General features: G+C 34.8%; 1 protein-coding gene across 4 annotated transcripts; it reads left to right on the top strand.

The window, feature by feature from the left end:
• The first annotated feature begins 373 nt into the window (after window positions 1–373).
• LOC100777199 (sister chromatid cohesion protein SCC4) lies at window positions 374–10,841 on the top strand. 4 transcript variants are annotated; one of them, XM_041008592.1, is made up of 18 exons: window positions 375–1,115; window positions 1,205–1,356; window positions 2,626–2,767; window positions 3,023–3,139; window positions 3,294–3,795; window positions 4,524–4,562; window positions 4,660–4,781; window positions 5,012–5,158; window positions 5,386–5,475; window positions 5,590–5,714; window positions 6,340–6,545; window positions 7,109–7,233; window positions 7,321–8,132; window positions 8,407–8,835; window positions 9,838–9,920; window positions 10,014–10,105; window positions 10,192–10,396; window positions 10,591–10,777. In XM_041008592.1, exons 1-13 carry the CDS (start codon window positions 903–905, stop codon window positions 7,507–7,509), a joined length of 2,169 nt encoding a protein of 722 aa, XP_040864526.1. In that variant the 5' UTR covers window positions 375–902; the 3' UTR covers window positions 7,510–8,132; window positions 8,407–8,835; window positions 9,838–9,920; window positions 10,014–10,105; window positions 10,192–10,396; window positions 10,591–10,777. The 4 variants fall into 4 exon arrangements, with proteins under 4 accessions (XP_040864521.1, XP_040864526.1, XP_003519302.1 ...); XM_041008587.1 differs by having other exon boundaries at window positions 374–1,115; window positions 7,321–7,620; window positions 9,838–10,105; window positions 10,591–10,841; XM_003519254.5 differs by having other exon boundaries at window positions 9,838–10,105.
• The last annotated feature ends 253 nt before the right edge of the window (window positions 10,842–11,094 follow it).

The raw sequence follows: 11,094 nt of genomic DNA, 5'->3' as shown, positions 1-11,094 counted from the left end.
CTTTTATACAAAAAAAAGTTCCTGAAAATGCAAATCAACAATATAATAAGTTCAAAAATAAAATAAAAAACCATCATACTTAAGTGATAATACACATGTTTAAGGACAAAAATAACATTAAGTAGTTAAGTTTAAGGATTTACTTGACAGTTGAGTGTACTGAAAATAATAATAATAAGACTATGTCTAGCATGGATCAGAAAGACAAGTGACTTTTTTTAACTGCAATTTTTTCAGAACAATAGCAATTTTTGATTCCTCTATCTAACAATTTTGATTTGGGTTGAATATTGATTTTGTGGGTTTGAATGACCTTTGTTATTAACTCTGGATTTGTGAGTATGGCTTCATATGAGTTCTAAGATTGCTTTTTTGGGACCTGATTTGTTATTATGTGTTATCTGAAACAATTTTGGATCTGATTTTGGGGGAGGAGCACTTCCTGCAGCCTTTGGGGCGGAGGTGTGTGAGTCTGGACGGAGCCTCCGGAGGCAGTGGAAGGGTGGAAAAAAACAGTAAAGGGTTTGCCGAAGAAGGATGAATAGTAGGAACGGTAAAGTTTTTTAGAATGGAGGGTGTAATGTGATAAGTCTAATAATAATGGAATTGGGAGGTATAAATATCAATTCCCATCGTAAAAGGCGAAGAACGATCCAGTAGCCCAAGAAGGGCCCGTTAAGGCAAAATAGCGGAGGAAGCTCCTGTTTGTTTTGTTTTCTTCAATTTTCGCTTCTTTTTCTTTTCCGTGGCTGACTTTTGACTCCACAACTAAGCTAAGCAAAGTAGCGAGCAAAAACGCAAAAGCGGTAGTTGAATTTTTGGTTGTGGAATTGTCGCGTTGGAATTGGAGGGAGAAGAGAAGAGGATTATTAGCACAAAAGCAGAAGCAGAATCGCGTTTGGATGGAAGCGGTGGCGGAGGGGCTATGGGGACTCGCGGAGTACCACGAGAAGAGAGGGGAAATAGGGAAAGCAGTGAAGTGCCTCGAAGCCATATGCCAAAGCGACGCGTCGTTTTTCCCTATCGTCGAGGTCAAGACTCGTCTTCGCATCGCCACGCTTCTCCTCCAGCATTCTCACAACGTCAACCACGCCAAGTCACACCTCGAACGTTCCGTTAGTTCCTCTCAATTCTTCGGTTCTACTTTCTCAAATTCAAATTCAAAATTCTCGCTTATCGTTTTCTCTTTCTCTCTTTTTTGCAGCAATTGCTTCTGAAGTCTATTCCGTCTTGCTTCGAATTGAAGTGCAGAGCGTACAGCTTGCTCAGCCAGTGTTACCATCTCGTCGGAGCTATTCCGCCGCAGAAACAGGTCTTGCACAAGGGACTCGAGCTCACTGCGTCCGTTGGATACGAGTATGCGTTGTATTTTTTAGATCTTACTTTGGAATTTTCAGTTTTAGGTTTTAGTTTAGCTCCGATAAAATGTAGTCATAGCTTCAGATTTTGTTATTCGCGTGCTTGCATATTAAAATCAATGGTTGTTGTTACTGCACTTCACTTTATTCTCGTGAATGTTATGCTTCACAATTTTGACGAGGCATATGTGTTGCAGTGGTAAGTAATCAATGGCGGAACACGGCGGAAGGCCAAAATTCCGCCATATAAACACGCCATTGCTGCCTATAGTGCCACCATATAGTGGGTCTCCCTTCACAAATTGCCTATGGCGGTTGGCAAAAAAAAAAGCCATGATAGCGCTGCCATTTAACAGCACTTGTGTTGTTACTAATGTCTGGTCTAGCTTTGGTCTTTTTAGGATTTTTGTTTTTGTATGCTTATCTTTTTTTTATGGGATTCTTAGATTGGGTGGAACATAGAAATGGCTTTTTAGTCTTTAGTTTTTTGAATGAATGATTCTCTTGCATATGGATTCCCTTTTTTGTATTATTGTGGCATGGTTCTACCATTGCCAATAATTTTTGTCTTAGATGGAAAGTGTAGAAGTAGTATAATCAGAATTGAGGTGAAGAATGTAGTGTTTATTGATGGAACAGACAATTTCTGAATTTGTTTCAAAATGATACTGTAGAAGAGACCGAGAAGCTGTATAAGAACAATAGGGATGCAGAATATCTACTCCAAGTCTAAAAAACTGATCACTATTATTTCTGTTTCACTCCTATTATTTGTACACTATCATACCATGTCATCTCTCCCACTCTAACTTATAAATAACTGAGACTCTTCCACCTTTTAATTGGGGGTTTGCTAATCTGGTAGCTGTAAATAATGCAGTTGTATGCACCATTTGTAAGTTGTAACAAGCTTGGTGCATATGATTTATACGTTTCAGCTAGAGGTGGAGTATAACAATAGTAGCTGTAGCCTACAATCCCGTAGATAGTAAATAGTAATTAGTAACCATGGTATGTAGTATACATACATATTCTGTATATTTTCAACATCAAAATTACCTTTCCCTTTTCACATGAGTATGCATGTCTAATAATTGTCAAAGATGTTTGATATTTGATATTAATGAACCACTGGATAAGTGGAACAGTCAGTTATTTATCATTTATGTTTATAGTGTGTTGTCAAGTTGTTCATATTGCATGCTACTTATTCTGACTAACACTGCTACTACTACATATTCATAGTTTCTAGTTTATTTTCTTGAAGGATTTCCATGAAGTTGTGGTTTTGCAACTTCAATTCACAGCTTGCAAATGCTTTATCAATTGAAGGAGACTACCAGGGTTCAATCTCTGCCTTAGAGTGTGGATATGCCTGTGCTACTGAAGTATGCTTCCCGGAGTTGCAGGTATGTTGTCAAAGGTTACAAATTACACGAAAAGACATGTCCTTTGCTTCTTTGTCTGCTCTTTGCCACTGATTCGATAGTGAATTTCTACCATCAATAAATAGAATTTTCAAAAAGCTTGTTGTTTGTCACATCTATTGTGTGTGTCAACTGTCAACTCTCTACTATGCTTAAAGGACACTCCATTTGTGCTGAGTTTAATATGATATTTCGCTTCAGCTGTCTGTAATTTCTTGTTTTACAATAATGGATCAGTTGTTTTTTGCCACTTCAATATTGCATGTCCGCCTCATGCAATGGGATGATGATAATTTGGTTGAGCAAGCTGTTAATAGATGCAACCAGATTTGGGAGTCAATTGATCCAGATAAAGTGAGTGAAATGTTCTTTAGCTTATTGCTTTCCCATTTTCTTTTGCAGACAATGCACAGTTATAGACACTGTATGTTTTTAACTGAGATGCACCATGATTCTTTTTTTTACCTTTGATCTAATTTATTTTCTCCTGCTTCCACACACTACTCAGAGACGACAATGCCCTGGCTTACTATTTTATAATGAATTACTGCACATATTCTATCGACTGCGGCTATGTGATTACAAGAATGCTGCACCCCATGTAGACAATCTGGATGCTGCCATGAAGATTGATATGCAGCAAACACAACGTATACAAGAGCTAGTGAATGAGCTCAATGCTTTAGACCAAAGTCTCTCCCGATCTGACCTTCACTACAGGGATAGGACAGCATTATCTAAAAAGCAAACAATGATTCAGGAGCAACTGAAAAGCATGACTGGATTGTGTTCAATTGGGCAGGAATCACTGCAACCAGTATATTTTGGGAATGTCAGAAGGATAATAGGAGATAAGCTTCAGTTAGCACCTCCTCCTATTGATGGCGAATGGCTTCCTAAAAGTGCTGTCTATGCATTAGTTGATCTAATAGTAGTTGTATTTGGGCGCCCAAAAGGACTTTTTAAGGAGTGTGCAAAACGCATACAGTCTGGGATGAATATAATTCAAGGTTGTTCACCAACCTTTTTTGTGAGTTTGTGTAATTTTTTCTTCTTTTGGGTTTGATCCCAATTTTTTGCTTGGCATATAAAGCCAAAATCACTTGACAGCACTACTTCTTATTTTAAGTACAGAATAATAATTACTTATTATGGTATGTGAAATCAATTTGTATGAATTGGCTGTCCAAATAGCCCTGTGATAATTTTTAATGTTGTCTGAATTATACCTTTTCACCTGCACTTCAACTGTCTATCAGTCAGCAGCTATTCTATATGTCCAATCACATTCATAAAATGTCTTTTCTGTTGGTTTCTAGGCTTTAATGTGAAATGTATTAGGAAGAATCAACTGATTAGAATTTAGAAGCATTACTCCTCTGAATTATTTTTCTGAAAGCATGATTGGTGAGTTGAGTTGTTTCTGTATTCAAATGGATTTCCATGTTAGTCATTGCTGTTATACACTGCTTTGGAGACTGAAAAATTGTAGCTACTTTGAATGTATCTTACCTATGAATAATATTTGTTTTGTGGTAATTGTGTCCCACATTGTAAATATTGTTAATAATGTATTTTTACAAATTTCTCAATTATAATGATTATCAGTTTCCATACAAATGAGATTTTATTTTGGGCCGGTATTAAAGTATTTAGGTTTATATGTTATAAAAGGGCTATATATGTAAATTCAACCAATAATATTCAGTTTTTCATATTTTCAAGTTCTTCCCTGCAGATGAGTTAGTGAAGCTTGGAATTACTGATGGTGTTAGAGGTGAGATTGGTTATTCTTATCTTGTCTATAAGATGCTTATGCTGCCATGCAAACAAGGATTCCTTACGCAACCTTGTTGAACCTTCTTTTTTACCAGAAGTGGATTTACAACACTCTTCTATTTGGATGGCTGGTGTGTACTTAATGCTACTAATTCAGTTTCTTGAAAACAAAGTGGCTATAGAGCTCACACGAGCAGAATTTGTTGAAGCACAAGAGGTTGGATATCATTCTATTGTATATTTTGTCAGCTCTAAGGATGAAAAGACATGATAAGTTGCATTTTATTCCATAAAATTTCAAATCCCTCTTCATAATCCACCTTATTAGCTGGGTTGCTTCTGGTGATATTTTTCTTATACCTGTAGACTTTAAAAGTTGGTAGTTAATGTGAATCCCTTTATGTTCCAGAATTGAAATCATTAATGATAATCACTGCAATTTTTCAGGCTTTGGTACAGATGAAAAATTGGTTCATGCGGTTTCCAACCATATTACAGGCATGTGAATGCATCATTGAGATGCTTAGAGGCCAATATGCTCATTCAGTTGGCTGTTATCACGAAGCTGCTTTTCATTTTATTGAAGCAGTGAAGGTATATATATATATATATATATATATATGATATGTCTATGACTTAAATGGAATATTTTAGTAGTGAACAAGATGTAGTCTCTATAGTTTTGGTAATTTTGACACATCTATAAACTGATTAGGGATACTGGAGACTATATTTATGTTTTTCTGTATAGAGCTTGGTTATAAATTGTTGATGGGGATAACTTCCAGATATTGAAGTAATGACTACATATTTATGTGTAGCTTACAGACAGCAAATCAATGCAAGCTATGTGCCAAGTTTATGCAGCTGTCTCTTACATCTGCATTGGTGATGCTGAATCTTCTTCACAGGTGGAGAAATATCTCTAATTGCAAATTAAATTGGTTCCACTTCCACATACTTTCTTTTTAAGTAATTTAATTCCATGGAGAATATTTTTTAATTGAATGATAGTTTTCCCACAGGCACTTGATTTGATTGGGCCAGTTTATGGAGTAATGGATTCTTTCGTAGGAGTTAGAGAGAAAACAGGTGTTCTTTTTGCTTATGGTCTTTTATTGATGAAGCAACAGGATCTACAAGAAGCAAGGTAAGTTTTTCGATAACCTGTGTTAAGTTTACAGTCTACAATTTTTTAATGTATATGACAGTTTTATTTTTTTTTTAATTTTACAAAAAATATATGTTGGTAGATATTTGTATACTAAGTATTTACAAAAACATGTAGACTACAATAAAAAAATAAGTATGAATAAATATTTAATTAATCCTATTTTAATTATGCATCCACATGAAAAAAATGTACTTTACCTGTAGTTATTCATTATTATACTTTTGTTGTATATTATTTAAGATCCCCTGTTGAAAGATTGATCCTTGACTCTTGACCCTTTTTCTTCATTGTGTCAATTTCTAAAACATGGATACAAACAATAGGAACAGTTGCTGTGCCTTCTGTTGGTTCTAAACATAAATCTAGAGACAAAAATTTGGACGGTTTCATTCTTATAAAAAAACCAGAGCTATGCCTTAGTTGGTGAATGTTTCTTTAAATGTTTGTCATATAATAGATTTGATCGTTATACTTATATGGATTATGGACCTTAAAATTAAGTAACCTCCACAATAGAACCTCACTTGCTACTGAACACTTACCTCCATCGGCTCCATCCACATATTCTTCTACCTTCCTTTAAGTTGCAAATTTGTTGCAGGAATCGCCTGGCAAGGGGATTGCAGCTGACACATACGTATTTGGGGAACCTTCAACTTGTTTCACAATATTTGACGATCCTTGGTAGTTTGGCCCTGGCATTACGTGACACTGTACAAGCCAGAGAGATATTGAGATCTTCTTTGACCTTAGCAAAGAAACTTTATGATATTCCTACTCAGATTTGGGTGCTATCTGTTTTGACAGGTACTTACCTAAGACTACCTAGTTTGTGAATGCAACAAATCTATTATGACTTTAAGTGCTCCCTAGTTACACACTTTGTTGATGCGTACTTGGATAGCCACCAGAGTGTCTTGCCTTGCTTGCTAATTGATGAGCTAATTTCTGGTTTGAACTCGGAAGATAAACCTTGTGTAAGAGTGGTTCCTATGTAAGTGGGGTAATGATTAAATAGTATAATTTCCGAAATGGTGTCCTGGCATCTACTTGGTGTATTTAATTGGAGGTTACGAGTTCAAATCATAGAAACACCCTCTCCTTTTCTGGGAGTAAGGTTGTGCACATCTAACTTTCCCCCAAACCCCATCAAGTGGGAGCCTTGTGCACTGGGCTGCCTCTCTCTCTCTCTCTCTCTCTCTCTCTCTCTCTGTCTCTCTCTCTCTCTCTATATATATATATATATATTACTTGTATCTTCTGCTCAGATGTTCCGTTTTTAGTTATCACCCTTATCTGTATTCTTGATGTATCTTGTAAGATTTGTTTTTATTGAAAACATTTTCAACTATACTTCCTGGCTCTTGCAGCCTTATATAAAGAATTAGGTGAAAGGGGGAATGAAATGGAGAATGCTGAGTATCAAAACAAAAAATTAGAAGATTTGCAGAGGAGACTTACTAATGCACATGCATCCATTTATCATATTGAAATAGTAAGTTCATCTCGACAAAGAATCAATATGTAGTATGCCTTTGGGTTTACAGTTATTTATTGTTTATTTCACCATTTTGATTAACAGATCGACAAAGTAAGACTTGAAGTTCACCAATTAAATGATTTGGACATCAAGCGTGCAGTGGCAGGCCCAACTATGGGAGTCAATCTTGATATTCCAGAATCAATTGGTCTGTCAGCACCCTTACCTGCTCCATCATCATCTAGGCTAGTTGATATAGACACCAGAAGACGGGGAAAACGGAGAATTTAGTGTTTTCCTTGTGCAGGCAAATCCATTATTGTGAATTACTTGCTATCTATTGCTCCAAGGTCCAAGTGGGATGAAGAGTTTAGCAGATAGGGTTTCCAGCTTCCTAGCAAGGTTCTTTTATCACACGCATCACTTTTACAATATTCTGTACAGTTAATTAGGATGTTATCCATAAGTTTTAGATGGAATAGATATTAGAAGTCACCAGTTAACATTTGAATTGGGTTCTTTTTTGTATCAAAAAGAGGGAAAAATGTAGATTAGGTTTTTAGGGAAGTTTCTTAGGATTTCTTTTACTGTGTTCCAGCTGTTTATAGCATTTTTCAATTCACGGAAGTCAGTATGCTTTCTTATAAAGATGTCATACTGTAAATTAATTGCAAAAGTTTTAGTGATATAGAATATTAGAATTTTGTGTACACCAAATCTGGATATGTTTTGTTCTCTGTCAAAATTAAACCTTGAGATGAATCATTCATGGCTGTGGCAGATCTACTTTACGAAGGAACTTCATTTTCCCTATGCCCAATTGCGGTCCCTTTTCATGGCCATGCAGTGTGGAATGTCAAAACCTTATGTATGCATGATTGTTCCAAGGTTGGAAAAACCGGGTTTGGTATTTGGTTAGTAGTATTGTCAAAGCTACCACACATTGGCTTCAGTAGAGATTCAAAGAGATACTTTAAAATTATATCTGTCCGTTTGTGTAATAGTTTTTTGGGTTAACTTTGTTTTTGGTTCTCGAACCTCTTTAATTTTTACTTAGTCCCTAATAAAAAAGTTGATTAGTCTTGGTCTCATGTTTGTGTCCGTTAACATTTTTAGGCTTTGCTGTTAAATCTCTGGTAATTGATGATGTAGCAATTTTATGAGTGACACATGTCAATTTTTGACCAGATCCGTAGTGCACTCGCATCTCTTCCTCAGATTTTGACGATGTGCGTATGTCGAACACCAAGTGAGCATCAAGACCAGATCCGTGGCGCACTCTCAACACTTTGCGGCAAAGTCAAAACCTTTTGGAGACCAAATTCTTTCGTTGCTTGCTTGCTTCCATTGGAGGGTGTCGCTTGGGGCACCGAGCATTTTTTTGGGGCATCCAGCAACGTGGGTGAAAGGGTAAAAATGCCCTTCACCTTTAATATAAAAGCAGCACAGTGACTCGTCCGTACAAATCACTGTACATTTCCAAAAAAATTTCTCCTTCGTCCCTCCTCGAGAAGCCTTCTTCTTCTTCTTCTTCCAAAATCTGCCTCCTCTTCTCCTCTCCGGCGACCTCTTCTTCGTTGCCTCCTCTTCACTTCCTCGAGTTGTTCTCCCGTCAAGGTAAGTGAATTTTCTTCTTTCTTTGATTTGCATTATTGTTGCTTCCTCTATGTGTATCTTCTTGCCTGCTTTCTCTCTATCTGCTTGGTTTTTTATTTTATTGAAATACCCAATCCGTATGGGTTTTTTTCTTAAACTGTTTTAAGCTCGTATGACTTTTTTTTTTTTTTTACTGAAATACTCATATGGATTGACAATCTGTATGAGTTTTTTTAAAAAATGTTTTAAGCCATACGGAATGCAAATCTGTATGACTTTTTTTAATTTTTATTTTACTGAAATAACCATACGGATTGAATCCGTATGGTTTTTTTAAAAAACTGTTATAAGTCATATGGATTGTCAACCATATGACTTTTTTTAAAAAAAGTTTATTTTAAGGAAAACAGTTATAAAGATTGACAATTTATATGTTTTTTTAAAAAAAAAAACTGTTTTAAGCCATATGGATTGTCATGGTTTTTTTTTTTTAAAAAAAATATTTTAAGGAAAACAATATTGATAATCCGTATGACTTTTTAAAAAAAAAATGTTTTTATGCCATACGGATTGGCAATCATGGCCTTTTTTTAAAAAAAATGTTTTTATGCCATATGGATTGGTGGCTTTTTTTAAATAAAAGTTTTTATGTCATACGGATTGTCAATCCGTATGATTTTTTTTAAAAAAAGGTTTTTTAATTTTTAAAATGCTCTTTTATTAGAAAAAAATAAGAAAAAATGAAGGATATTTATATTGATTTTAGTTTGTTTATTATTGATTTTATGAATGATTTATTTATTATTCAGTTTATCTAAGAAATGTGTGTAGGATTAAATTACAATTTATATTAGATTAGATTAGTTTTTTAACACAAACATTAGATTAAAAATAGGAAAATATTAGTAGGATTAGATTACAATTTACATTAGATTATATTAGTTTTTTAACACAAACATTAGATTAGAAACATGAAAAGTAGAACAAAAATATTAAAATATTATTTTATCAAATATATTTTAGAATGTCACCACGCTCTCGTGCGTCGTCATCACGTTGGACCAGCCTCAATGAGGAACTGGAAGAGCTTGTTGCGAATGTGCCTAGTAAGAATTAACATTTAGTTACTTAAATGTTAATTCTGTTTTGTGCTTGAATGCCTGTTAATTGATTGATTATGTCAAAATTAACCATTGAAGAACACGGAGAGTGGAGGAAAATGACAAACAGGATGCAGAATGTCGCGGCTCCAACAGAGGCTTTTTTCCAGACCGTTCACGCCAGGGACCAGGTCATGTTCATTTTGATTTAATTAACATTTGATTTTTGTGTTATTTCGTGTAACTAACCAACCTTATTTTGTAATATGACATGTAGATTTTCGGTGAAGTTGGTAAGGTATATGCTGCCAAGTGGAAGGACGTACTGGATGTTATATGACATTTGGTTGACAAAGACGGAAATTATCATAACGTTGTGTACAACAAAGATTTGGATCAACCAGTCATTGTAGTAGGGTGAACAATACTACGAGATTTTTACCCGTTGACCGGAGATCATCTAGTATCCTTGCATCATTATGGTAAGAATGTATTTTTTCTTACTATATTCAAGACTAGTTGCCTGTCTAGATTATGTTACCTTCAAGGGTTATTTGACTGAGCATAAAGTTTCCTATAGCAGTCTCGTAAGCAACTTCCTAATTTCATTTCTTTATTTTTTAAGTTTTAAATTTGATAACATAAATTGTTGACATAACATTTCTTTATTTGTCAGGACGTTCCAAATCGCATGTATTATTTTGTTAAAGACAAAGGTTGGACGCATTTGCATTTGGAGGACGTTGCAGAATGTCGGCTCGTGTTCAATCATTATAGGAAGACACTTAAAATTGGAGCTAGATGGAAACATTTCTGTGAGACCTTGCCGTTGATCGCTGACATGAAAATTATTTTTGAATTCATTGCTCCCAATGTTAACCGTGTGCTCTATTGGTCGTGTTTATGAACAATTTAGAATTTTGAACATTTTAATTACTTTTAACATTTTAATATTATTATGTACATTTTAATTCTTATCAACATTTTAATTATATATTAGTTGTTTTATAATAATTGTTCTATCATGTGTTGATTTTAAATTTGTTGCAACAATGTTCTTATATATAATAGTTGTTTTGTCATGTATAATATTATCCATTGTTTTTGAAAAAATTTGGACATGTTTTTGAAATAAATTATTTTTAATTAATGACTAAATGAGATTATTTTATTATTATTA

This window comes from Glycine max, chromosome 2 (assembly GCF_000004515.6).
Source record: "Glycine max cultivar Williams 82 chromosome 2, Glycine_max_v4.0, whole genome shotgun sequence".
NCBI classification, from domain to species: domain Eukaryota; kingdom Viridiplantae; phylum Streptophyta; class Magnoliopsida; order Fabales; family Fabaceae; genus Glycine; species Glycine max.
Note: the sequence above shows the minus strand (reverse complement) of the source record. Positions and strands in the feature narration are given on the sequence as shown.

Bases quoted from the DNA above. Each gene is read 5' to 3' on its own strand.
- LOC100777199 (XM_041008587.1), top strand. From the start codon at position 903: ATGGAAGCGGTGGCGGAGGGGCTATGGGGACTCGCGGAGTACCACGAG. The intron at 3,140-3,293 runs GTGAGTGAAATG...CACACTACTCAG, and splicing joins AGTCAATTGATCCAGATAAA to AGACGACAATGCCCTGGCTT. The intron at 6,546-7,108 runs GTACTTACCTAA...TGGCTCTTGCAG, and splicing joins GGTGCTATCTGTTTTGACAG to CCTTATATAAAGAATTAGGT.